This window comes from Lentinula edodes (assembly GCF_021015755.1).
Source record: "Lentinula edodes strain Le(Bin) 0899 ss11 chromosome Unknown C8R40scaffold_62, whole genome shotgun sequence".
Lineage (NCBI taxonomy): Eukaryota > Fungi > Basidiomycota > Agaricomycetes > Agaricales > Omphalotaceae > Lentinula > Lentinula edodes.
In genome coordinates this window covers 93,573-117,474 of record NW_025764368.1, presented here as the reverse complement: position 1 = coordinate 117,474, position 23,902 = coordinate 93,573, and the positions used below count along the sequence as shown (strand labels likewise).

General features: G+C 44.9%; 10 protein-coding genes across 10 annotated transcripts; 2 read left to right on the top strand and 8 right to left on the bottom strand.

Moving 5' to 3' along the window:
- Window positions 1-3,266: 3,266 nt before the first annotated feature.
- C8R40DRAFT_1177317 (uncharacterized protein) lies at window positions 3,267-7,153 on the bottom strand (the record flags this gene model as incomplete). Its single annotated transcript, XM_046232661.1, has 13 exons — window positions 3,267-3,471; window positions 3,520-3,791; window positions 3,844-4,101; window positions 4,150-4,284; window positions 4,337-4,438; window positions 4,735-4,890; window positions 4,958-5,173; window positions 5,250-5,330; window positions 5,383-5,826; window positions 5,874-6,044; window positions 6,098-6,232; window positions 6,811-6,998; window positions 7,054-7,153. The coding sequence occupies 13 exons, from the start codon at window positions 7,151-7,153 to the stop codon at window positions 3,267-3,269; spliced, it is 2,463 nt and encodes an 820-aa protein (XP_046079974.1).
- Window positions 7,154-7,463: 310 nt separating this feature from the next.
- Window positions 7,464-8,375, bottom strand: C8R40DRAFT_1060789 (transcription initiation factor IIF, beta subunit-domain-containing protein; the record flags this gene model as incomplete). The annotated part of the gene is made up of 2 exons (XM_046225378.1): window positions 7,464-7,862; window positions 7,920-8,375. 2 exons carry the CDS (start codon window positions 8,373-8,375, stop codon window positions 7,464-7,466), a joined length of 855 nt encoding a protein of 284 aa, XP_046079973.1.
- A 369-nt stretch (window positions 8,376-8,744) lies between these two features.
- On the bottom strand, window positions 8,745-9,480 carry C8R40DRAFT_1177315 (uncharacterized protein; the record flags this gene model as incomplete). Its single annotated transcript, XM_046232660.1, has 3 exons — window positions 8,745-9,062; window positions 9,204-9,391; window positions 9,456-9,480. 3 exons carry the CDS (start codon window positions 9,478-9,480, stop codon window positions 8,745-8,747), a joined length of 531 nt encoding a protein of 176 aa, XP_046079972.1.
- A 272-nt stretch (window positions 9,481-9,752) lies between these two features.
- Window positions 9,753-10,483, top strand: C8R40DRAFT_1163808 (CybS-domain-containing protein; the record flags this gene model as incomplete). The annotated part of the gene is made up of 5 exons (XM_046230408.1): window positions 9,753-9,831; window positions 9,900-9,906; window positions 10,054-10,199; window positions 10,339-10,392; window positions 10,446-10,483. 5 exons carry the CDS (start codon window positions 9,753-9,755, stop codon window positions 10,481-10,483), a joined length of 324 nt encoding a protein of 107 aa, XP_046079971.1.
- Window positions 10,484-10,836: 353 nt separating this feature from the next.
- C8R40DRAFT_1006314 (uncharacterized protein) lies at window positions 10,837-11,498 on the bottom strand (the record flags this gene model as incomplete). The annotated part of the gene is made up of 4 exons (XM_046222807.1): window positions 10,837-10,937; window positions 11,004-11,223; window positions 11,281-11,403; window positions 11,460-11,498. Coding segments are annotated over 4 exons (483 nt in total), but the record flags the coding sequence as incomplete, so codon positions are not given.
- Window positions 11,499-11,969: 471 nt separating this feature from the next.
- On the bottom strand, window positions 11,970-13,734 carry C8R40DRAFT_1177314 (uncharacterized protein; the record flags this gene model as incomplete). The annotated part of the gene is made up of 7 exons (XM_046232659.1): window positions 11,970-12,248; window positions 12,327-12,362; window positions 12,413-12,574; window positions 12,638-13,055; window positions 13,110-13,399; window positions 13,454-13,582; window positions 13,633-13,734. 7 exons carry the CDS (start codon window positions 13,732-13,734, stop codon window positions 11,970-11,972), a joined length of 1,416 nt encoding a protein of 471 aa, XP_046079969.1.
- Window positions 13,735-14,126: 392 nt separating this feature from the next.
- Window positions 14,127-15,434, bottom strand: C8R40DRAFT_1177313 (uncharacterized protein; the record flags this gene model as incomplete). The annotated part of the gene is made up of 2 exons (XM_046232658.1): window positions 14,127-14,288; window positions 14,343-15,434. 2 exons carry the CDS (start codon window positions 15,432-15,434, stop codon window positions 14,127-14,129), a joined length of 1,254 nt encoding a protein of 417 aa, XP_046079968.1.
- Window positions 15,435-17,043: 1,609 nt separating this feature from the next.
- On the top strand, window positions 17,044-17,956 carry C8R40DRAFT_802500 (uncharacterized protein). Its single transcript, XM_046236262.1, has 4 exons — window positions 17,044-17,163; window positions 17,225-17,289; window positions 17,556-17,686; window positions 17,750-17,956. Exons 1-4 carry the CDS (start codon window positions 17,093-17,095, stop codon window positions 17,852-17,854), a joined length of 372 nt encoding a protein of 123 aa, XP_046079967.1. The 5' UTR covers window positions 17,044-17,092; the 3' UTR covers window positions 17,855-17,956.
- A 935-nt stretch (window positions 17,957-18,891) lies between these two features.
- C8R40DRAFT_802420 (Misato segment II tubulin-like domain-containing protein) lies at window positions 18,892-21,494 on the bottom strand. Its single transcript, XM_046236261.1, has 12 exons — window positions 21,440-21,494; window positions 21,208-21,383; window positions 21,105-21,150; window positions 20,977-21,046; window positions 20,675-20,924; window positions 20,559-20,618; window positions 20,355-20,501; window positions 20,166-20,300; window positions 20,041-20,105; window positions 19,816-19,984; window positions 19,644-19,756; window positions 18,892-19,535 (listed from the first exon to the last, which is right to left on the bottom strand). The coding sequence occupies exons 2-12, from the start codon at window positions 21,358-21,360 to the stop codon at window positions 19,196-19,198; spliced, it is 1,548 nt and encodes a 515-aa protein (XP_046079966.1). The 5' UTR covers window positions 21,361-21,383; window positions 21,440-21,494; the 3' UTR covers window positions 18,892-19,195.
- Window positions 21,495-21,683: 189 nt separating this feature from the next.
- Window positions 21,684-23,047, bottom strand: C8R40DRAFT_802130 (Gti1/Pac2 family-domain-containing protein). The gene is made up of 5 exons (XM_046236260.1): window positions 22,859-23,047; window positions 22,628-22,808; window positions 22,481-22,570; window positions 22,258-22,420; window positions 21,684-22,207 (listed from the first exon to the last, which is right to left on the bottom strand). The coding sequence occupies exons 1-5, from the start codon at window positions 22,908-22,910 to the stop codon at window positions 21,797-21,799; spliced, it is 897 nt and encodes a 298-aa protein (XP_046079965.1). The 5' UTR covers window positions 22,911-23,047; the 3' UTR covers window positions 21,684-21,796.
- Between the last annotated feature and the right edge of the window lie 855 nt (window positions 23,048-23,902).

Genomic DNA, 23,902 nt, shown 5'->3' with positions numbered 1-23,902 from the left:
TTCGACATTATCACCGATCACTCCAACCTCGAATTCTGGCGCACAGCACAAGACCTTACCCGTCGACAAGCCCGATGGGCCCTCTATCTATCACGGTTTGATTTTCATATGATCCACCGTCCTGGCCGAGTAAACACCCAAGCTGATGCTCTTTCTCGTATGGCAGTACATCATGTATCAGATAGCGATGACAATCAGCAACAGACCGTCCTTAAACCTGGCCACTTCACCAAAATCGCCGCTTCAATCCTACGGAACCCCCTAGAGGATCGTATTCGGAAAGCCTCAGAACGGGAAGCACAAGTACTGGAAGGTCTGGAAACAGTCAAGAAGCATGGGTTACAACGCTTGGCCAATGGGATAGCTGAATGGGAGGAGGACAACGGGTTGGTCTATTACCGGGGCCGGGTATATGTACCAGCAGACAACAATCTACGCACCGAGGTACTCCGTCAATGCCATGATCATCCAACTGCTGGACATCCCGGATTACATGGGACACTTGACCTGGTCAGCACCCACTTCTGGTGGCCGACACTGCGTTCTTTTGTAGAGAAATACGTTGAGGGATGCGAGATTTGCGCCCGCAAGAAGATCCAACGGCACCCACGAGCTGTGACTCAACCACTGGATGTACCATCCGGCCTATGGGAAGAGGTAGGGGTCGACCTGATAACACAATTGCCTAACTCCCAGGGATACGACGCAGTCTTGGTCTGTACAGACCTGTATGGAAAACAAATCCATGCTATTCCTTGCACCAGCTCCATTACAGCCGAAGGTGTCGCCGATATCTATTACCGAGAAATCTTCCGTCTCCATGGTCTTCCCCTCCACTTCAAATCCGACCGCGGACCTCAGTTCGCAGCTAAACTCATGCGATCCCTCCTCGCTAGACTGGGCATTAAATCAGATCTAACCTCCGGATATCGCCCTCAGTCCAATGGCCAAACTGAACGCGCAAATCAGGAAGTGGAAAAATACATCCGCCTCTATGTGGGACGACGACAAGATGACTGGGCAGAACACCTCCCCATGGCGGAGTTTGTGATTAACTCGCGGACTCACTCGGCCCTAGGCATGTCCCCATTCGAGTTAACCTACGGATACCTTCCCCTGTTCAATATCCCGGTTGGTCAACGCAGCGGCATTCCAGCGGTGGATGACCGCATACGGATTCTCCGAGAAGCGCGACAGGATGCTGGAGCTGCCTTACATCTAGGAAAGAAGCAACAAAAGGAGGGATACGAACGTGGGAAGCGAAAAGCGCATCAATTCAAAGTTGGGGACCTAGTTTGGCTAAGTGCGGAGGACATTAACCTGCAGCTATCCAGTGAAAAACTAGGAGACCGACAGCTAGGACCTTACCGTATTCTGGAGAAAGTCGGACCTCTGGATTACCGCCTTGACCTTCCCTTGTCATTAGACCGCCTTCATCCTGTCTTTCATGTCGACAAACTATATCCATGGAAAGGTAACCCCATCAATGGCGAAATACCAACACCACCAGAGCCGGTGTACTTAGAAGATGAAGATGAACCGGAATATGAAGTGGAGGAGATCTTGGACAGTCGGGTACGATGGAAGAAGTTGGAATATCTAGTAAAATGGAAAGGTTACGATGCAGGACACAACTCTTGGGAACCCGCACCCAACCTCAGCCGGGCACCAAAAATTGTTCGGGCCTTTCACAAAAAACATCCGACAGCGGCAAAACCTTGACCATCGAGGGCAATGGTCATAAGGAGGGGGGTAATGTCATAAAGTACGCAGCCCCTATCATTTTCCCTTTCTCACCGTCTCGACGCCTTTACTTGTACAATACATCATCCCATCGCTGTCAATCTCCATTGATTACTGATCTATCTATTACTGATCCACCTGACCCATCTTCTCTTTCTATCGGCTTCCGCCTCCTTCCTTGCCCCTGAACTGTACAGTATTACATCGTTGTTTCTCGCAGACTAGATTATGTATATATAGCCAACCCTCCACAGCCTGGTCCCTTATCTTGACCTCTCTGTCATTATCTGGGACCAGGTATGTGCTTACTTATTATTACCTATGACTACGATACTCAATATATCTCTGTCATTATCTGGGACCAGTTCGCCTCCGCTCCGCTTAGTCGCTCCGCCTCACTGACCTGCTTAGTCGCTCCGCCTCACTGCCTGGCTTAGTCACCCCGCTTCCTGCTCCGCTAGTCACTCCGCCTCTGCCGCTTCGTGACACAAGGACTATTGCAGTATGCACCAGTATGATCGGCTCTCTGTGATTTACAAACCCAGGGAACCAGGTGATGAGCAGCGTACATCGACCACCTATTATCAGTGGTCTGATGCCCGAAAGCTTGCGATGGAGACTGTTGGTTATACGGGGGGGCTGGATTTGAGAAGGTACAAGATTTGTTATAATAACGGGGAAGGAAAGGTGGAGACCCTTGATACTATTCTTGAGACTCATCTAGGCTGGAATCGTGGAACATTTAAAGCAAGTACACGGGTTTTTGAGTGCTTTGAGAATCATGCGATAAACTCTATGTGGGATCCTAATCATATTCCAATTAATAGGACCAACAGTCCAGATTCAAATGGTAGGCTTTTAGTCGACTTAGAGTTTCTTGATACTCAAGACGTTCTTGCTTCTTCAATTAGGCTTGATTTCTCTGGACAAAGAGGACCCATATGAGGTATGGAAAGGGATTGAATATCTTTTCTATCAGCCAGGATTTTTCAAGACTGGTGACCACCCATCTCGCAATGAGCGCAACTCGAAAGAGGAGCAAATTGCTGCTCAAGTCTCTCAGAAGGATATGTCACACCACCGGAAAAAAATTTTAACTTTTCTCATCCCCCGCCAACCAACCACCAATTGATTACTATTTCTTTCCTTCCTTAATTCCATAGTTTTACCAAATATACCCTGCAGTTATTTCAGTTCAAGAAGTATTACATCAGATTTCTTTTAATTGTTTCCTATCACTCCTTTTCCCATAGCTCCATTTCCTGTCGCTCCTTTACCTATCACTCATTTTCCCATAGCTCCATTTCCCGTTGCTCCTTTTCCTATCGCTCATTTTCCCATAGCTCATTTTCCCATAGCTCCATTTCCTATCGCTCCATCTATCGCTCCATTTCCTATCGCTCCATTTCCCACTGACCACTGACCACTTCTCGTCAACCGCTTCCCATTTCCCATTTTCTCCATCGCTTACATCCTCATAGCCCCTGTCTTTCTATCAGTCATATGAATCGTTGTTAATAAAGTTACACAACCACATTTTCATGTCCGGCCCAAGCACGTTGACGGAGATGGTAGTTGTTGATAGTTCGCTCATTCTGTTCGGCCCGTCTTCTGTCACGCTCACATGTGGTAGTATGAGTCCCAACACTGTTGGCTCCACCTCGAAGATGCAAGATAGTGTTTTCAAAGGGAAGCATGGTACCATGAAGTAATGTTGAGTCGAAACTCCTGCAAAATATCGATGAACATTGGCAGCAAAGAAATTTAATTACAAACCATAGCGTATTCTCATGTGATTCAAAATAATAGCCATACTGAAGTGCACAAAATGCAAACTCACTCCACTTCTTCTCGGCTTGCAACACAAACTGAGCACAAAGTGAAGGAGTAGCGTCCTTATCATAATGCTGTGGTGCTGTGTAGCCTGAACAGTTGAAGAGGTTGAGACCACATAAGCCCACTCTTTCACAAAGCGCTGACTGGTTCTTGATCTTCTTGACTAGATCAGGGTGAACAGCTCGTGCTGTTGCCAGAATTGTAGCTGACATCTGAAAATTATATCGAATATGTGAAACAGATTAGAATGATAACTAAACAAACCTCAGCCTGCTCAAAAAGTACGGTGATTCCCCATAATGTATCAGCATTGATACCTTGGTAGAACATGTAATGATCTGCTAGATGGCCTCCTGATGGCTGCCGTGCACCAAAGGGTATCATTTGCCCAACTACCCAGAAGTCAAATTTACCACTGCGTAGAACTGGCTGGACACCCAGTGGAGTTTGTGAGTAACGAACCAGGCGGTTGAATGTGCCATTTGGACCATGTGAAAATGCATTGTACCAGATAAAATCTTGCTGTTGGATAATGAAAAAAGACGTCTAGTTTTACAGATTATCACACACCAGTTTTTGTTTTGAAAATAACAGAAAAATATGTTTACCACAATGCTGTATAACTTCTTTGTCACGTATAGCTATCTTGCGCAGCCCAATTTCATCTGGATCCACAATCTCAGCAGTTTCGCTAGCCTTTCTGCCCTATCCATACAAGCTGTAAGATAATTATATATATGAAAACTTGTATTCTGACCTTGCGAGGTTTCATGCGTTCTTCAGGTGGTACTTTGGTTACTCCGACTCCTTCCCAGCGTTCAACAAAATCCGGATCTGTGTTCAGTTCCACATCTATACGCTGAACACAACACTTTTCAGGAACCTCTGAAGCACATTTTGTACAGTGCAGAATATTCGGTTGGTGAGTCTGTTTGTCAACATCTTTCAACAGATCACGAAGTTCCATAGATCGTTCAACAATAAAAAATATAATTTCATTCCATTCTCTCTTGGCACGGTCCCATTGACATTGATTCAGTCGCTGAACTTGGAGGTATTACATAGTCCGGCGATAAAGGGCTTCACTATTGCAATCCCAGACCTAACGGTGGCTCCTCAGATCAGTATTAAATCTTACGCACAAAGAGAACATACTCGATAACCAGCGGCATCTAAGCCCCAAGAGGGCCATCTTCTCCATGCAAATTGGAAATTGTCGCTAGAGCAGAGAAAAAATATAGCTGCAGGATTCGAAACTTTTGGGATGAGGTTTGGATGGGAGGTGATCGCCTCAATTAAGTCATGTCCGCTCTGCATATGAAGTGTATTTTCCTGCAATTGGTAAGTAAGGATAGACCATTTTCGAAAACATCCCTACTTTATTGTATCCAGCTGGTGGATTTTCCTTAAGGGATTCTTCGGCTTGCTGAGCCCATTCATCAGGTGTCCAACGCCCAAGAACATCTCCTAACACTAAACCAAAGCCAAATCTTCGTGCGTAACTGGCTTGATGAGGTTTATCGTAGTAGGCTGAACGATTTGTGAGCTCCAGAATGGTACGTGCCAGACCAGATGTCTGGAAATTGTAAGTATGCTGAAAAGATACCGGAAGAAGGATTTACCACCACAGCGTTTATGAATTCATGTTGATTGTATGTATATTTTCGTACTTTCTTCATAGCTTGTATGGCGCGTGCCACTTCACGATGACCTATCTCCAAATCTTTGGCAGATCTTTCGTCGGCATCAGCCTATAGTACAATTTATATCAGGAGAAGTGACATCCAAGTAGAAAAAACACACCATCAACAAATGGTTTCTTAATGTCGAGTTCCACTGTTTGCAAAGTGGAAGATACGAAGTTTTGTCTGGAGATGGATCTCTTTGACGGCGATTTTGGATCTTTTGGCGCTGATGATGATGTTTATCATCGTCGTAATCGTCGTCGTAATCGACATCGTAATCGTCGTCGTAATCGTCGTCGTAATTGTCGTCGTAATTGTCGTCGTAATTGTCGTCGTAATTATCGTCGTAATCATCGTCGTAATCATCGTCGTAATCATCGTCGTAATCATCGTCGTAATCGTCGTCGTAATTGTCGTCGCTGTCATTATCACTGTAATCCTCATTGTTGTAGTCCTCATCACTGTCATTGTCTGAGTCCAAATCGGAATCCTCCGGGTCCTGTAGCTCATCCTCATATTGATTTATCAGATCTAGCGTGAGGTTCTTCTGGTGATTGAAGAGCTGAAAATAAGTTGAGTATCTAAACCATCACCACAAGGAACATCTACTACGTTTAATCCAATTTGTTCTTGCCAACTACTCAGCTCTTGCAGTGCCTGTTCTATTTCACCATAGGAGACTAGTACTTGGACACTCAAGAACAAGTTCAGAGCTTCAACAAGTGGTTGCTCAAAGTCAATGAGGATAGCGTCATGTAGCCAGTTGAGAATGGTTTCACACTGTAAAATAAGAAAGTGAGGACCTCTTTATCAACTGATGGTTTTTAATTGACCTTGACCTGATCCTCCATCCATCTTTCAACCCATGGATCTCGCCATTCCTCGATGATACATGCAGATATAACCTCAGAGCTTTGCCTGGTTTTCCGCCCTTCTGTGCTATATATGGCATGTAACTTGAGGTGTTCCTTATGAGATGAGTTGATATCTTCAGCAATGATTGACGGAACGTTTGGAAGGACCGGGTAAGGTAAAGATATATAAGACATGTAGAGCTCTTCGAAGATAAGTGAACAGAGAAAACAATCTGATCTGGTCTCATGTGACTTAATTATTGAGAAACACGGTGTGACTTGTTTCTCGTGTTGTTTGTTGAATGCTCCAAACACTGGCCAGCTATAAAAGCTCGGTTCGTTCTTGTCCTTTACTTTTTCAGACTCATACTGATCCTTCCACACTAGGCTTGATGTGTCGTCCGATGGACCTCCATGCTCATTTGCGATAGCCTAGTGAGGGCTGGTATCTGGATAGTCTCCCTTCTATATCACTTTTTATATGTGCACCTGTGTCGAATGCTCCCTCAAGTGCGTAGATTCACCTTCCACACTTTTTATTTCTCACTTCAACTTTTGTTCAAGTGGATTCCTTACATGCTTACACGCTAACGAACTTCTTACCGACCTCTGACAGACCCCAACTTGCTAATGCGCTGACAAACTCTCCAACGCGCCAAGAACCTCCAATGCGCCATGAACCTCCAACGCACCTCCAACGCGCCAATGCGCCTTCGAACCTCCAACGCGTCATGAGCCTCCAATGCATCATGAACCTCCGATGCACCATCGAACCTCCAATGCACCTCCAACGTGCCAATGCGCCTTCGAACCTCCAACGCGTCATGAGCCTCCAATGCGTCATGAACCTCCGATGCACCATTGAACCTCCAACAAACCTCTAACGCGCCATCGAACCTCCAATGCTCCAATGAACCTCCAACGCTCCAACGAACCTCCAACGCTCCAACGAACCTCCAACACTCCAATGCGCCAATGCGCCATCGAACCTCCAATGTGCCAGGAGAATGCAAAGAACAAAAAGAGGAAAGGCATGGAGGTTAAATACACTGTGACTACGTTTGGAGATGGAAGGCTTCTTTCCCTCAGGACAGTCTGATTTTTGAGTAGCCTGATTTTTGAGTGGCCATTTGTCAAAGTCGTAAGAATCAAGCCTATAGATGAGTCAATCAGATGGAGAAGCTTTCTAAGAAGAACAAAAGACAGCATTATGTCGAACGAGTCAGCTTCAACCGTGGAAGTAAGAGTCGAAGTAGGGTTGTAGATTAAAGAGGAGGACCAAAAGGAATCGCAATTCCGCAGACAAACAAAGCAAGTGTATAATCCAATGTCTTAATATACAACGTTATAAACGTACAACGGGGTACCTGACAGATACAGAGCAGAATATTGTCCTATATGAAGCCTCCTCCGTGTCTTCGTCCTCTTCGTCATCCTCGGGGCCGTTAGCGTCTTCCGTCTTGGCGGGTTTCGTTTCGTGGTTGAGCGGTGGACCTGCGCCTTCCTTCTTGAATGTGTCCTTGACCTCCCATAAACCGTTGTGTTCTCCGCTCCGATGGAGATACGCAGTTTCTGATGGGACCTCTTTCGGGTAAGCCTCGAGTGGTCGTGTCTTCTCTCGCAAAGGTTTGACACCCCGCCGAGGAGTATCTCGGAACAAGGCAAAGAGAGCATCGAGAAGTTGATTCCTCGGCATGCGAGCCATGTGCTCGAAGGCGCCTTTTGCCGGTTTCTTGTTTGTTGCCTGTGTTGATGAATTGGTTAGAGATCTGTGACAGGAAGACCAAAGCATCAGATGTACAACAAGGTCCCTGAACACACCACCGGCACCCACGCCAACTCCACTACTAAGCCTGTTGATTCCACCTCTACCGCCTGCAACCCCAGCATTCTCAATCATCTTGATTTGCCTAAGAGGTGTGTTGTACTTTTGGTGACGTTCTCGCATCTGCTTGCGGTATCGTGGACCAAATGGAGGGCGAAGAGAACACTCGTGTTTGATGCGTCCAGTGAGGATAGTTGTTCTAGCACGAGGATTCGGAGGAGATGAAGGATTCGACGATAAACCAAAGGAAGCATCCTTAGGTCGCTCTGCGACCACGATGTGGTTGGCTACGTTGTCGTTAACCATCTCGAGCTCATAGCAGTCAGGTTCAGCATCGGAAGAGCTCTGCAATGCATTAGCTCCAAATACAGGCCAATTCGGATTTGGCGAAGTGGTCGAGTCATTTTGTTGTGGACAACGAATCTGGTCCATTCTTGTGTGAAAGCTTCAAATGCTTTGGATTCCGTAGGTGATCAAACCATCGAGGTCCAAGCTGGGAATGAATCCAAGATTCTCTGTGGAAAGTTTGTTGAGCTGGCAGACCATAGCCATGAAGCGCTTCTTCACCTCGTCGTTCACGATGTTGAAGGGCTGAAGGAAAGAAGAAAAAGAGCGTGTCGATCAGTACTGGGGATTTGCGTTCGCGTTCTCTTTCGGATTGTGGCGCGGTGGAGATCTGGAGGAGATATTTGATCGTTTTTCTGGCGGTTGCACTATGACGTTCATTTGGTCTGCAGGACGCTTGATGCCTAAATGGACATCGAAGAATTGATTAGATCATGTACCACCAGATTCATGGTACTAAGCTTTCTGAGGAATGCTCAGCAAAGCGACATACGCTTTGTGTGGTGGATCGACCGGGAGCAAAGAACTTGAGCCCAAAACCGCATAATTCGCCGTTGAACGCACCGTGTTTGCCATTATCACGGAACCATTCACCCATCGCACATGCAGAGGAGCAGCTTCCGAGGCGGTTGCTGTAGCAATGGTTGTGTATTTCATGGCGTCATTCTCCTCGAGAGTCTTGACAAGCTGAGCAACAGTCGAACGTTTCTGGCCCACAGCGACGTACACACAGTAAAGCATCTTGTCTTCGTCCTTACCATCGTTGCAGCTCTTCTGGTTAAGGATGGGGTGTCAATCGCGACTGGAACCATGCGTAGTCACCAGGTTCAAACCCGCCAATAGGAGGAGTCAGAACGATGAGTTTTCTGAACCGTGCGCGACGCTCGTCAGAAATTTTGGATAGAGCTGGGTCACTGCAGGAAGGGCTGCAAGCACATGAGGAAATATCATAGGGAGCGAGACTCTGAGCTCGCTGGGCGGCAGAGTCAAGAACGGGGCAGTATTCGACTGTGATCTCTGCTCCGACTGGGATATCGCAAACTGCACAGACGCGGACAGTAAGCGTGTCGGTGTGCCAGTAGAAGACAGCGTTGGGGCAGCAACTGTAGAACAAATGACGTACGTTAGTATAGGATTGACTGTTTCGAACAGGAAAATTTCACTTACCAATGATTGAGATGTGAAAATTCATTGCAGGTAGCGGAATACTGACCCAGTTTACCGGTCGAACCTAACGAGCGACTGACAAGATGTTGAAGTTTGAGGTTGCTGGTAACATGCAATAATCATGTCTTGGGCCGTGTAACAGTGTATAGGATTGAATCGAGGTGCAGTTCGACAAGCACTAACTGCCGGAAAGAGACTCCGATACTCCGGTAGGGGCCGGGAGTAACCGGAGGAGCCCGTAAAGAAACGCTTGTGATTAGCAGGCTCTCTCTGCTACCTCCCTCTCTGCTCTAGACGATGAGCTCGTCTCTCATTCTTTGCTCTACGCTATCAAAGGCACTTATCAAGCGCTCCCTCATACGCTCCTCTACTCAAGGTAAGCTCCATCACCTCCTAGTATAAAATAAATATCCATGACATGGACATTCCACAGACATTCCACAGTTAGACAGTCAACCAGCGATCACTTTGCCTACGTCCCTGGTGGCCGTGCATAATTGCTTGCAACTCTCTGGATATGTGCTTAACGCAAACCTACTCTTTAGCAATATACAAAGGCACCGTGAATTATCCTACAACTTTCCCTCCTCCATCACAGTTCGTATCACTGGGCATTTGAACGCCTTGTATCCGCCGCCCTCGTTCCTATGACTGTTGCCGCATTTGCTACGAGTGGGACAAACTACCCTATCTTCGATGGTATACTTGGTCTCAGCCTTATAATCCACAGTCATATCGGAGTGCGTCTTGTTGAACCTTTTTGTTCACAGCTTGTGAAAGCTCACCTTTTTTTGTTAACTTAGTTTGATTCTTCTTGCTGTCAACTACTTACACCCTCGCAAATTCTCTGTTCTTGGCCCGATCGTAAAATGGACTCTACGAGCGGCAACTGTTGGGACTATGGTTGGGGTGTATCAATTCAACACGAATGATATTGGTGCGCTTTGTATTGTCATTTTGTTCTCCATCCCAAAACTCATGTTGTTACAGGTCTTACCGAACTCATTGCTAAAGTGTGGGCTGCATGAGCTGAAAGACCCAGGTATGTAGTACTCGGGCTGGTCACGTCGAACGGAAAGCTTTAAGGCTCTTTATTTGTATATTTTCTCTTCCATGTTCAATGAATCATCGGTACTATGATCTTGTATGGTTGTCGTCCCCAAGTGCGCCCCAGCATCAGGCAGGAGAGCGAAAGAGCATGTGCTATTGTGTAAAGCAACATTTCAGATACCGGGTTAGAAAAATGTAATTTTCAATGTGGCAAACATATGCTCCTGTATTCGTCATATATATCTAAGAGGAGGTAGGGATAGGCTTTTGCTTCAAACAGAAAGGTTCGGTTAGAGACAGTGTCGAATATTGGCAAGTGTATAGTACATACATATGCAACAGCATCAAAGTTGTATGATATGCCGAGTTTCTTCAGCTTGCTCTTTTTATCGTTCTGTCGCCTGAGCAAACGTTTGGTTGCTTTGGCCTGTTCTTCCAGAGTTCGCAGCTAGGGGAAAATGCCTGAGTATAGTGTTCCATTCAATTGAGAAAGTCAACCGATTTTGTTATGCTTGACTCGTGCGACACGCTGCATAGGTACAACTCTCCATTTCCTATTCACGCCTACCCATAACTCCGGATGAATCTGGTCCTTTGGTATGACTTTGCACTGGAGGATATGTACCATGACTAGGTAATTATTCATAGTCTCCGCAACAATTTCAGCAACTGAGAATGAATCAAATTCCAAGAAACTGTAATGTTTGGATCTTCCAGTCTAAGGTCAAGACACATCAGTCATGTTTGGTCTCCAGATAATCAACAACAGGTTGACCTTTTTATTTCTAGAGATTTGCAGCTGAGTTACATTCCCAAACTGAGAAAAATATCCCTTGAGCTGATCCTTGTAGAATCCATGGGGTAGATGTCCTAGATACAAGACTCCCCAGTTTACGGCCTGTAGAGACATTTACATATTAGGGAACACTATGAGACACTTCGTTGATGAATTACCAGTTGTTTTTTGGCTCTCTCTAGTCTTTTTTGTACTGTTCATTATCGTAGTCACTTTCTGTTGCTTTCTCTTTGCCCTTCCCTGCAAGAGGACAACATGAGTTACTATGTATCAGTGCCGTATCCTTGCACAACTTAAACTCATATTAACAACTTTTCAAATTATATCGAGACATGAACTATTAGAATGACATATGATGTAAATGAGAATATCAAGATTCAAGCCATATTATAGGTTCCAGCTGAATCTAACATTTGGATCAAAAGCCAATGGTGAATTGCAACCTGAGCATTCTTGATTTTGGCATCAGGATTGTAAGTATCTTTGAGTAACTGAATAAGATAAGAAGCTGGAATCCTCATGGACCTTGAGCATGTCCGAAAAGAGCAAGATCCAGATTGAAGATATGCTGCCCGTAAACTGTCACTTAGTCCATGAGGAAGATATGAAGTATCATTATCATCAACGAGGATGATCTAGGTGTCTTTTGAATATACATTCATTAATTATTAATTAGATAGAATGCTCACTTGCATTGGCTCGCCATCGCGAAGTACTCTTGGTGCACCTGTCACAGCCCAACACATCAAACGCATTCGGAATGTAGGAGATTGCAATCCAGACAGGCTGGCTTTGACCTCAGGGCTAAATCGGTCCTTGGTAACAGCAAGTAGCTGTGGGCACGGTGCTCCAATGCTGACAAGAAAGTCTTTGATGACATCTTCGAAAGTCTTCCCAGCAAAGTGAGGACCAGCAATGCTAAGTGCATCTGCCAATTCATCAAGGAACTGATTCCCTAAGCTACAAATCATGCGTATGTCAAGAGATTTGAAGTCACAGATTGTTGATGCTTCGGCAGTTCAAACAAATTCTTCAGGACCTCCAAAGAAGCTGTGCACAATCTAAAAGACAACATTGAGTTACTAAAGCTATCCATATATGTAACACTTACATCAGCTAAATTAAAGCCTGCAGCGCCAGGGAGCAAGAAGCCTTTAATGAAAGCAGTAAAATATGCATTCTCAACTCCAACTGGACCAATAACAACGTTATGCAGCATTTCTGATGCAAGTTTTTGGTGACCAGCTTCTGAACGACCATTTAATACTCCAATCTGACCATAAAGGATTATAAGTGTCATTAAATTCATTGACAGAATCTGATACAAATACTGCACCTGAATGTTATGATATGAGGCAAAATGGGAAGCAAATTCTCCAATACTATCAGTGGGTCCAAGGTTGAGCCACCGATCAAGCATCTCGCTGACAGAAGGGAGATATGAGGAGACTAAGTCTCGATGAAGGCAGGATAGGTCACAATTATTGAGAAGATAGATTAGAAGAAGGGGATTCAAGTGCCCTGGGTAATGACCATACACAAGAGCCAATGCAGTGACTGCCCCAAACAACACTAGCTCTTCATGCTTGCTGGGCGATATTTGCAAATCCATGCACTGGAGTGTGGTGTAGTCTTCATAGAGTGTAGTACAGAATTCATCTTCACGTTCCTCAAAGAACTGGTGGAAAACTTCAGTCATAGTTGATTGTTCAAGTCCAGGACCTGAGGAGACATAATTGTCTTGGTCATCCACCCTGTTGTAACAAGGTTCAATAATTTTCATAGGCAGAGGAGAAAGCTTGACATACCGCATAAAGTGGCAGTCTGGTGATAAAATTCTAGTCCAGTCTCCACTTTGGATTGAGGTCCTCATCAGTACAATCAGCTCTGCTGCAAGCTCTTGTTCATTAGTACCCTTCACCTGAAACCCAGGACTGACTATTCCTTCACGCTGGATTTCTGATGTAGTTTTAAAGATAGCATGAACACGTTCATCATCAAAGAAAATAGGAGTAAAATCAAGAGGGGGAGGTTGAATCCAGCGTTCTGCCCATAGCTTTTTTGGTAACAACTGATCTGTGGTTGAAGAATTTTGTATCTAGAGCAAAAACTGGTACAAGAAAAGTAAAAATGAGGTTGAAAAAGGACATACTGGAGCAGGAGGAGGGGAAGATGGTTCCCTTGGGAGAGCATTGGGCCCTATCAATGGCGAGTGAAGCAGGTGATCATCCAGTTCTTCTGATGCTGGTCTCATCAAAGACTGTGCAACAACAGCTGCATCCTAAGAAAGAACATCAGAAATTATGATTTAATGAGAGAAAGGTAAATTACCTCTTCATCACTGTCATTATTGTCCTCCTCACACGACTCTTCCATTGCACCAGCTTCCAAAGCATGGGTATCAAGCTTTGCATCATAATCATTGCGAAACATATTATATATACGTTTTAACAAGCATTGATGAGGACGGACAGTATTATCAGATCCCAAGTACACCTGAGCCAAGCTGATATTAGCCTCGAGTGAATAATTCTGGATGACTGTAATATGAATGTTAACCGATGGCATTAGTCTTGCAATGATCACTTACTAGTATGAAGTTGAAAATGATTGTTTTTTGTAATAATAAGTTTCGGAACTACATATACGCCATTGCCGTTCAAAAGGTGTCTAATAGTGGTGGTCGTCTCATAGGGCATGGTCCTGAGCTTTGCAGTATTAAAACTTTCATTAGCTCTACCATGATTACTGAATCCCATGAGATGTAGAGGTAGAAGCTCTTGTGGTGCAAGTGGTAAGGATGATGAAACAGAGGGAAGATCATATCATTGCCTTAGCTTGGTAGTGATGTCAGAGAGCAGGTCAAAGACAGTGGTTGAGGTTGGCAGGTTTGGGTACTGATGAAATAGACCAAGCACTTCAAGGAACATGTGGTAGGCATCTTTGTTAATTTCGTAGAAGATCGACTGCCTCGGAAGTCGGTAGAACTGGAAAATAGTTCATTAGTGAATTGATCCATTTCCAGAGAAAATCACTCTCACATTAATATCCGTCATCGGAGGCATTGGTAGATAAACTAAAACATCAATGCTCACCACTTCTACTCCTCCTGTAGCAATACTAATACAATCCTCAATACTTGGGCCTTGATCCCAACGACTAAGCCCTGGTGGACAGACTGCCTTTCCACGTCGCTTTCCTTTCCTTGAGCCTTGTGGAAGAGACTGGTTCGCATGCTCAAGTCGCATGTTATTTGTCCGCTGTATGGTAGTTAAACCAGAAAAGCCTGGGGCTGTAGTGACGCGAGGGTGTCCCTGTGAGCCAGCAATTCTACCATATCCATCTGTAACATTGGACAGCTGCATACTAGCATATGGCCTGCATGGAGCAGGAGGAGGCAATGGTAAAATTTCTGAAGATATGCGGTTATCTCCAGGATTCAAACCAGAGAGAGGTTGTGCGTCGATGTTCGAAGCCTGACTAGATGTTGGAAGACTCGATATTAAATGTTGACTGGTAAGAGAAAGTGGTGCTGGAGCAGATGCAGCGGGATATGGGGTTTGGGAAGTGCCAGAAGAAGAAAGAGGTGACATCTGATTCGACATTGGCCATTGTGTTGGGTATGGAGCAGCTGTGGGAAGGAATACAGCCCGATTTTGGCTCAAAGAAGATGAAGGATAAAATCCCTGAGAAGATGGCAGAAGCTGAGAAGATAGCGGAGGGTGTGCCTGAATCTGCTGCTGAGAGGATAGTGGAAGGTGCGCCTGACTCTGCTGCTGAGAAGATAGCAGAGGGTGCGCCTGAATCTGCTGCTGAGAGGATAGTGGAAGGTGCGCCTGACTCTGCTGCTGAGAGGATAGTGGAAGGTGCGCCTGACTCTGTTGCTGAGAAGATAGTGGAAGGTGCGCCTGACTCTGCTGGGACAATGCTTGAGACTGCCAAGCAAAGCCAAATGGAGGAGTTATCAATAGAATGTGTGTGTCGAGTGAGAAGCACTTATATTTAAGGAAAGTTGAGAGTTTGACAATGGAGAAGAGACAGAAGGTGCGATAGACTGATTGGGTGAATTCTGGGACAACGTCTGTGAGAGCAGATATGACTGTATGGGATGTTAGAAACTGCAATGAAGACATAGTGCAAACATACTTGGAGCAGTAAGGGGTTTTGACTCAGTAACTCCAGCACTTGAACATTTGGTGTACCCACAAAGGACTGTAGTAGGCGGGAGATGGAGTCAGGATCGCCATTTGGATTACCGTCGCTGCCACTACCAGCATTGCCATTCATGATTGTGATGCGATAAACCAAAGAAAATGCAGAGGGGATCGGATGTATTTATTCATGGCGGATGATGTATATTACATTTGGGACTAATATGGACAGGATTGTTTAAGGGGGAAAAATCGGCAGTTGCTGGACACCAATGGAAAAGGCGTTCATCATGTATTGGGAAGTCATCACTAATAGCCCAGAAAACTGTTGTCAGGGTGGCTGGAAGCAGACGATCATGTATCTAACAGCAATCAGTCATGTCATTAGAGACAGAGAAATAATTTGTGTAGACTGAGACAAAATAGCTAAGGCAGAACAAGATACTATTTGAGCACATTGGCAAAAGCATAGAGATGCCGAGTGGAGGTTGGGAGATCTGAGATTAAGAATCTTGAAATAGAGCTTATACACCATTGAGACAACACCTAAGTGCCCACGCGGATCAATAGAGGGTATGGAATATTGAACGAAATCTGCTGTCATATTAAACATACGCTAACAGCCTGGGGCACACCCCCCTCGGGTGGGGAAGGGTGGGTGGATTCACACAAAAGAGCTTAGAGATGAGAGTGTAGTTCGAAGGCTGATAAGCGCCTGCTCTCATCGCCACATCTTATCTTATCCTCTGAGAACTGTGTTCTCTCGGATTCTGTTTGGGCTCCGAATTCTCAAATCATCTATTCAGACCCAGAGCATCTGTTAGCTACAAGAAACCATCTCCAATGTGACTCGAGCTCTACACTATTTGTCTACCTCAAGCCCCACCATGACTCGTTCGAATGGAAGCAGAATAAAGGACCTGGGCCCTCGTTCTCTAGGGCGCCATCATCTTTCCTATCATCTTCGATTGTAACCGCTAGGCATAGTACAAAGAAATCAAGAAGGAAGAAAGGAAGTGTGTTATACAATATGGTCCAAAATTGAACACCGATTATCCGAGGCGTATCCAGATGCAGCACATACATCATCGGCCTTGGAAGGACAGAAGTGTTAAAAGCTTCAGCCCGCATTCCTCATACGAGTGAGGTCGTACTTGCAACGCAAAGTTTCGTGATTAAGAGATTGATGAAGATTAATATTGACCAACTTAGCATCGACAGGCTTCAAGTCATGATTCGCATCAACTCTCCAGCTACTCCTGCTGCTTATGCGGAAATCACCTCAAGACACCAGAACATGTCCTCATGCAATGTCATCGTGCATCGCAAATACACATTGGTCTTCGACAGTAGTTCCGGACCTCGGCCCTTCCCTACATCTTAAACTGGACTAACGAACCATGTTCTAAAGCAATGCATATTCTCCTGGTCTTGTGTGATCTCCTCGGCAGGCTATGTCCAGACAGTTCTACAAACCCGGTCGACGTTACTTGACACTGCACAAGAGGACTATGGTAGTAACTAGGGAGAAATACCAGTGCTAGCTGCTTGTTTACTTCTGAGTGGTCATGCAGGCGGCGGCTTCCGTGATGGAACCCCACGTTCGGTGTAAACGTGTAATCTTATTCTCATTCGAAAAAATGACCATTCTGAGTTTACTTGGCTTCTTTAAACCTTCACTACTTGCGACTCCTGACAAATGTTCAGCTCAGCTCAGCTTGAACCTTGGGACTGTGCCCTTTTACATGAAGCTTACGAAGACCGCATAACAGACTATTTTCAGCATATGTATACTTTCTCTCGGGCCTGCTTACTCCGTCGATGAAGGCCCGCTCAGGTGCGGAATCGTTCTCTGTTCTTTTGATTTCTCATACAGCATCATCTGATTCTCCTGGTGTCATGATAATCTCTGGTGGCTCTATGGAACAAACCTTCACTTTCTTGCCCAAGGATTGCAAAAAACCAGGAAAATCCTCAAAAACCCCCTTTGATTTATTACTGCTGTCTGCTCATCATCTGCCCCGAATCACACTCTTTTTTTATCATTCAGACTTGTTTCAACTCGATTTTCTCACAAATTCTTTGTCTTATTTCGGCATTCAGGAGCTGTCTCCTTCCCCTGGATGTGCATCAGGGATTACCAAACCTGGCGAATTTCTGAAGCTATCCTGGGGGGATTGGTGAAACTTGCCGGTATCATAAATGAAATCTCGGATGCATTAGGCTTTCACAGTGTAAGCACTCTTTCTGAAATCCAATAGCCACCCCTGCACTTTAATACAACAATGTTTCTTTAGACATCGATATGGGCAACAATCTCATTGAAGGGATTCTATCTTCAACAACGGAACTTCCAAGGACCTAGAATCGAGTTCATATTGAAGCGGAGGCTTCTTTCCTAGACGGGATGAATACTGATACTGAAGACTTTACGACATTAGTATTATCTATTCCTGGAAAAGTCGAAGTTGATAGCTTGTCCACGTCACATTTATTGTCCGCAAAATCGGCCACCTGTGAAAACGATAGACTTATGGTCTACAAAGCTAAGTGCACAACAAGCTCAACACTGCTAATTTATCATTATTAAATGATGACAACGTCGAGGTTTGGCTTATGAGCTCTTCCTTGAGCCTCGGATGTTTGAACAGGCTTATGCCCAGTTTGAACCTTCGCTTTACAAGCCCAATTTCCAGATTCAGTGACCGATTGTTTCCCTTCAAGTATCTTACCCTTATCGCACATTAAGCACATTAACCTTCTATGTTTGGAGGATTTTTCTTCTTATCTCGCCGCTTTCTATTTACATATTAGTTTAGTGATGTATTTACCGACGTTCACCCACTTCTTACCAGACAAAAGTTCGGCCAATAACTGCTGCCTTTGACCTATTGCAATGAAGAAATATGTCACTCAGAAAGCTCCTTATTCCGATTCGAAGTAGCCGAATCCGGGCCAGGCTTATTCGTGCACAATGTATTTTGACGAAGAAGATTTCGCCGCTCATTAGCAAGGTAGGTCCGTGTCCGTCTTGTCCGTTGAATGTGGTTCTATCCAGACTTGTGTGGATTTTCATCCCCCGAGAATCTTCCTCGACTCGGGTGTATTCTAGGTGTATTCAACAGGATACATAGCTCCCCCCGATTGGTGGATTAAGTGGGTAAGTATGCTGTATCTTAACGGCAGGATTCTTTATGAATCGTCCGGAGAAACATTCCTAATGTCTAGAGTCGCCACCAGTACTTATTATTACGGTCTAGATAGCATCCATCTAATCAAGTTGCTTCAATTTGTCCCAATTGAGTTGAACAAAAGAAGTCGAGTTAAAATCCTTCGAGGCGGAGCTTATAACGCTTAAGTGCAAAGGGTGGGAGGACTGAGAAAGATATCACTGGAAAATACCCATACTTACGCACGATGTGATCCTACGTTCCTCCGCCGTCTATTGACGAACCCTCGAAATGCCACTTTGCTCGGTATAACATGAATTACCTGGACAGAACGACCCCGTTCCTGAAGTAACTTGAACGCGGCACGATTTGCAAACATCCCGCAATGCATCCGAGCTGAAAGTGGGTCATCCAAATCAGCCGGAGTGACCGAGGAAAAGAATGGGACACGGGTGTACATGCACGAAGTCGTAAGATACGGCGTTGTTCGCCAAGGGAGCAAAGGGAGCAATTGGGAACTTTACATAGCTTATACGATTACGCATAACGGAGCCATGCCCGACTTCATATGCATTAAGAGTTATCAGAATCTGATTCATCCACAGAACGCTCTGAATAACCATCATGTATGGTCCAAAGATCATTAACAAGTTCCTTGATATCGTCCAAGCTATCAACCAGACCTGGTAAAATACCAATCTTGCGCCGATCAACACATGTCTGCGCGACTTTTGCATAGTCGGCAAACATTTCTGCAGTCCTGCTGTTTGCACTCAAAGTGGTGAACAAGGACGCAGAAGGGAGCACGGGATTTCTTTCCGTGTGCAATGTTTGCCTATGATTGGTGAGGATCCCCTCATCGCGAAAGATGTCAGGGAAGGAAGATGGCAAAGGGTAAGCTTGTGCATGCGTGCTATGTATAGAGCGAGATTAGTTCGAACCAAAAGATAACATTCAACGTTAGCTTGCCGTGCAAAAAAAAAACTACATGCTAGCATTGAAAATTGAACTCAGAGCATACCTTGAGACAAAAGGTCCTTTGATGACTTCTTGGGAATACCACGAATTGTAGGCTTGAAGATTTGAGGCAGAAAACCCTCGTGTAACATCTCTTCGAGCGAAATTCACTGTTGCCTAGATAATACATATAATAAATGACAAACAAATTTCTCAAGGAAAGGGTTTCATCATACCATCGAGGAATTTCGAAGAATTGAAAAATTGAATGACTGTCGCAAGAAGTCTTGTGGCGTAGCACCGGGAGCCACTGGGAAAATCCCTGCCAACTGACTGAATCGATGCGTTCCATGGAAATTGAGATTCTCGGAAATGCTCGAGATATCCTCATTATTTACTTTCAATCTCGAGTATTAGTCAATTCTCCCGTCGGAAGTATCAGCTTCAATGTTGGCGCTCACCGAAGAGGAAGAGTCGCGCTCTCAATGTGCGCAGAGAGTATCGAGGATATGTGATAGTGGTCATCCTGTAAAATCATGCGATCAGCTGCAAACAAGGCGGAGGGTTCTTTACGAATTTGTCTTACGCTGATTTTTAGGTTTACGTCCCAATAATCTTGAGACCATGTTTTCGGGTTTAGTATGGGAACGGTTAAAAGAGATAAACTGTCTAGCTCTCTCAGGTAGACAGCGTCGTTGACAATTTTCCTTGTGAGCACCGCCTAAGCATAACGTATGAATGTCAGCTGTTGTAGAAAAGATGAGAATAAATTCACATTTTCCACATTGACGTTCCGCGGTACGGCATCCCCCATCAGCGGAAAGGATAAGCAGGGCGCCCTCGAAAATTCGTCATTGAACGCCATGAGAAACGAGGTCGAAAAAGATCCAAAAGTTGAAGTGTCACTCATCAATTGTAGACCCTTTGTGAAATTATTCAATTGTAACGTTTTTGGGAGACATGAAAGTGGCAAATTAACCTGGAATGAATCACATTCCTCTATGAATAAACGAACAGAACTTTCCATCAGCTCTGTCTCCTAAACGGTTCGCGCATAAGTGTGGTATCGTTACGGTAGGAAACTACATGGCATACTTCGTTGTATCGCTGGAACGACTCTTGACCAAAAGCCCAATCCCCTTCAGATTGCTGCCAGTCTGGAACATCCGGGAGCATTTGGATTGTCCGAGGAATATAGAACACACGGTTGAAATCAGACCAATACCTGATGCCGTGGACGGAATCTAGTGCAGAGAAGGTAGACTCGCGGTCGCTCTGAAGGAGGTGTGTTTGGTAGGCATGTGGTTCTATAGGCACATGTTCGTATTCAGCGACCTCTCCCTGCCTTCAAGGAAAGGGATAGGTCATGCCAATTTACATATGATTGAAGTACCCACCACAGCTGGGAATCTTCAATATCATCGTTCTCGTAAAATGTATTTGTTTTAGAGAGAGCTCCGAAATTGGCTATATTTCTTGGTTGGCACCGAGGAGCAAGTCATTCTGATAGATAGCTGAAGCATACCTTTACGGTCGAAGGATATCAGTCTTGGGCAATACGTAGGATCTCCCTGCATGAAGTTTTCGTTAGTTGGCTCCAACAGTTTGATAGGTCAATAAGTTTGGACCTGGGGCGTTTCACCTTCTCTGAAAGAAACGTCGTGATTGAAGAGAGTTTCTTCATGATCTGAGTAGGTAAAATAGCTCTCCTGAGTATTCCAGAAGTGTGTGCCAATGTAATTAGCCAAGTTTCCGGCCTGAACGTAAAGGATTTCTCGCATATTCAATATCTTTCACCACGATTCTGTGAGAAGAGACTGGTATTAGTGAGTCGAACTAGCTTTGGTGGTGATGACATACAGTGTACACTCAACGCCTCAACGTCAACGCTCATGAATGAAAAGATATGAAAAGATTTGATACCTAAAATTCTCACGACTTCGGCCACATAACCTAAGCCGGACCCGTTCAACCTGTTCCCCCGCATATGCATGCGTGATTGTTTCCCTCATCTAAGTACAGTGTTCGTATTTAGGAACATCAAAATGCTACTGTATCCAGACTCAAAGAAAGCAACACTCTTCAGAATTCACTCAACCTATCGAGTAAATGGAAGTTGCATATAACATGCATACCTATACATACATCGAATGATCTATGTGTATACAAGGCAATCAAGCGATATGATCATGAGAGGTATAGGCGAGAAACAATTAGCTACAAGTTTATGCGCAAGCGTCCCAGAGCTCGCTGATCTTCGGTAGACAGAGGCGTGTATATTTCATGGGCAGAGTTTGCACTATTGTGCCGTATAAAGCCTGGACGTTTCGGGTATTCCAACATTGAGATAGGAGGCAATGAAACTCTCTGATGAGGATTTCCAGGAATCGGCGGCGAAAGCGACGATGGGAAGGTGGAAGGATACAGAGGCCTTGCTGGAGAAACGGGTCGCAGTGGGTATTCTTCAACGAAACGCCGATGCTCATAATCTCGCGTCTCATCGAGTGGTGAATCTGGGGAATCCATTTTCGTCAGGGACTTGCTATTGACGAAGATACCTTCAGGAACACGTATACGTCGGAGATAGTCGTAATTCTCGATCACAGGTAATCGGGTGTAATCATTTCCCTGACCTCCGCATTCAGTACACCTACACACGCATCTGGAATTGAACTTACAGAGAAGTATGCTACAACATGCCACTTTCTAGTTTCATTTGTGCCAGGAGGATGTACTAGTGCTGAATATGTTTGTTTCGTCAAACCGTCAGGTTTTGTCGGGCGATCTTTTCGACGTATAGGTGGAGGTATTAGAGCGGCAGGATCGGATGCTCTACGTGCGCTGAATATTGCAGAGAAAGTATTCAAAAAGCAAGCCAAACGAGACAGCCAGGAGAGTTACCGCCGAGCAGCTTTAGCCTCTTTCTCTGCAGCAGTTGTTTCGACCTTTTCTTCGTAAAACAAGTAATCGCCACGCATTCGACTTTGTGACCTGAATTCATCATCGGTCAGCTCGGAGGCTGTGGTGAATGGCTGATAGTTTACCTACCATCGGCGACCATCAGTCCACCGTAATAAACCTCCTTCGTCTTCTGCTTCTTCCCATACAAAAACGTTCCCTGTAGATAAAGTATCTCTTTCGCTGGCGACTAATCGTCTTTTGATCAAAGGTAATATTCGAAGTCGAACAGCTTCGAGTACAACATGGGCATCCTGGGCATCCCGAATATCTGTAGCGTCATTCAACAGACAGTAAAGGTGCAGGAAAATACCAACTTACGAAGGGAAGGATGTGTGACGAAGACTTCGGAGTCTGTGGAGCCAGGGTACATGGCGGAGGATTTCAGGAAAGCATTGACCAACGACACAATATCAATTTATACGTGAGGGAGAGTCCAGTCCTTGAGTTTCGGCGAGTTTACGGACAATGAAGATTGAAGCAAATAGCCTGATATATCAGTATTCAATTCTGAAGAGGTGACAATTCTTCAATGTGGTAAGGATGTAAAAAGGTGTTCTCATACAAATGTAGAATTCGGCTCAAGAGCAAAACGGACCGTTGTTTTGCGGCCTTAATCGCGCCTAATCCACGGATCCCGCTTGCTTCATTACATCTGCTTGTATGCATTCAGAGCTTTTCGATGTGCCCCATTGAGGCTAGATAATCACAGGTCAGAACGACTCTTAGCAAAAGAAGCCATCCGAAGATAGTGGTTATTCTAGCTCCAAAACTCTCACTGCATATGATATTCTATAGATCGCGAGGTGCGACCAACGAGTTGGGCGAAACTTCGGAAACCAGAGATTTCCCCTGACCGAAATCTGATAGCGAAAGATCTGTGTCTAAAACCATCCAATTGTAAGTAGGGGAGAAGACTAGAAGTATAACTGACCATAATCGCGACAACAGAAACACCGATCAAGGGGAAACTATATAGAGGTACAAACTCACCCATACTACTGTCATTGCTTGTTTCTATGTATATGCGGCAATGATTGATAGCAGCAACACTATTGCTGAGTAATTGAGACGAAATCTGACGAAACGGAGTTAGAAAAAGAAGAGGCTGCCGGCTTAACCTCAACAGTTCGTATCGGATAAGAGCTAAAATCATCTACACTTACCATTACAACCAAAAATTACAACCCTGCTACCTCTGGTACATGGTGCAGCATGTGACCGACGCGCTGTAGAGTCTACGACGAAACAAATATAAGTGCTTACTTCTATGAGGGCTCAGGACTTTGCTTTTCACCACACGCAACGACGGATTGTAATTATTCAGCTAAGATGTCATGTGGAAGAATCATGAAAATAGGTTCA

Coding starts and splice junctions, on each gene's coding strand:
- C8R40DRAFT_802500 (XM_046236262.1), top strand. CDS start 17,093: ATGACCATTCTGAGTTTACTTGGCTTCTTTAAACCTTCACTACTTGCG. Junction 17,164..17,224: donor CCTGACAAATGTTCAGCTCA/GCTCAGCTTGAA, acceptor ACCGCATAACAG/ACTATTTTCAGCATATGTAT. Junction 17,290..17,555: donor GTCGATGAAGGCCCGCTCAG/GTGCGGAATCGT, acceptor TTCGGCATTCAG/GAGCTGTCTCCTTCCCCTGG.
- C8R40DRAFT_802420 (XM_046236261.1), bottom strand. CDS start 21,360: ATGCGAGAAATCCTTTACGTTCAGGCCGGAAACTTGGCTAATTACATT. Junction 19,985..20,040: donor AGCGCGACTCTTCCTCTTCG/GTGAGCGCCAAC, acceptor CTAATACTCGAG/ATTGAAAGTAAATAATGAGG. Junction 19,757..19,815: donor TTCTTCGAAATTCCTCGATG/GTATGATGAAAC, acceptor TGTATTATCTAG/GCAACAGTGAATTTCGCTCG.
- C8R40DRAFT_802130 (XM_046236260.1), bottom strand. CDS start 22,910: ATGTACCCTGGCTCCACAGACTCCGAAGTCTTCGTCACACATCCTTCC. Junction 22,809..22,858: donor CGTCACACATCCTTCCCTTC/GTAAGTTGGTAT, acceptor ATGACGCTACAG/ATATTCGGGATGCCCAGGAT. Junction 22,571..22,627: donor TGGACTGATGGTCGCCGATG/GTAGGTAAACTA, acceptor TGATGAATTCAG/GTCACAAAGTCGAATGCGTG.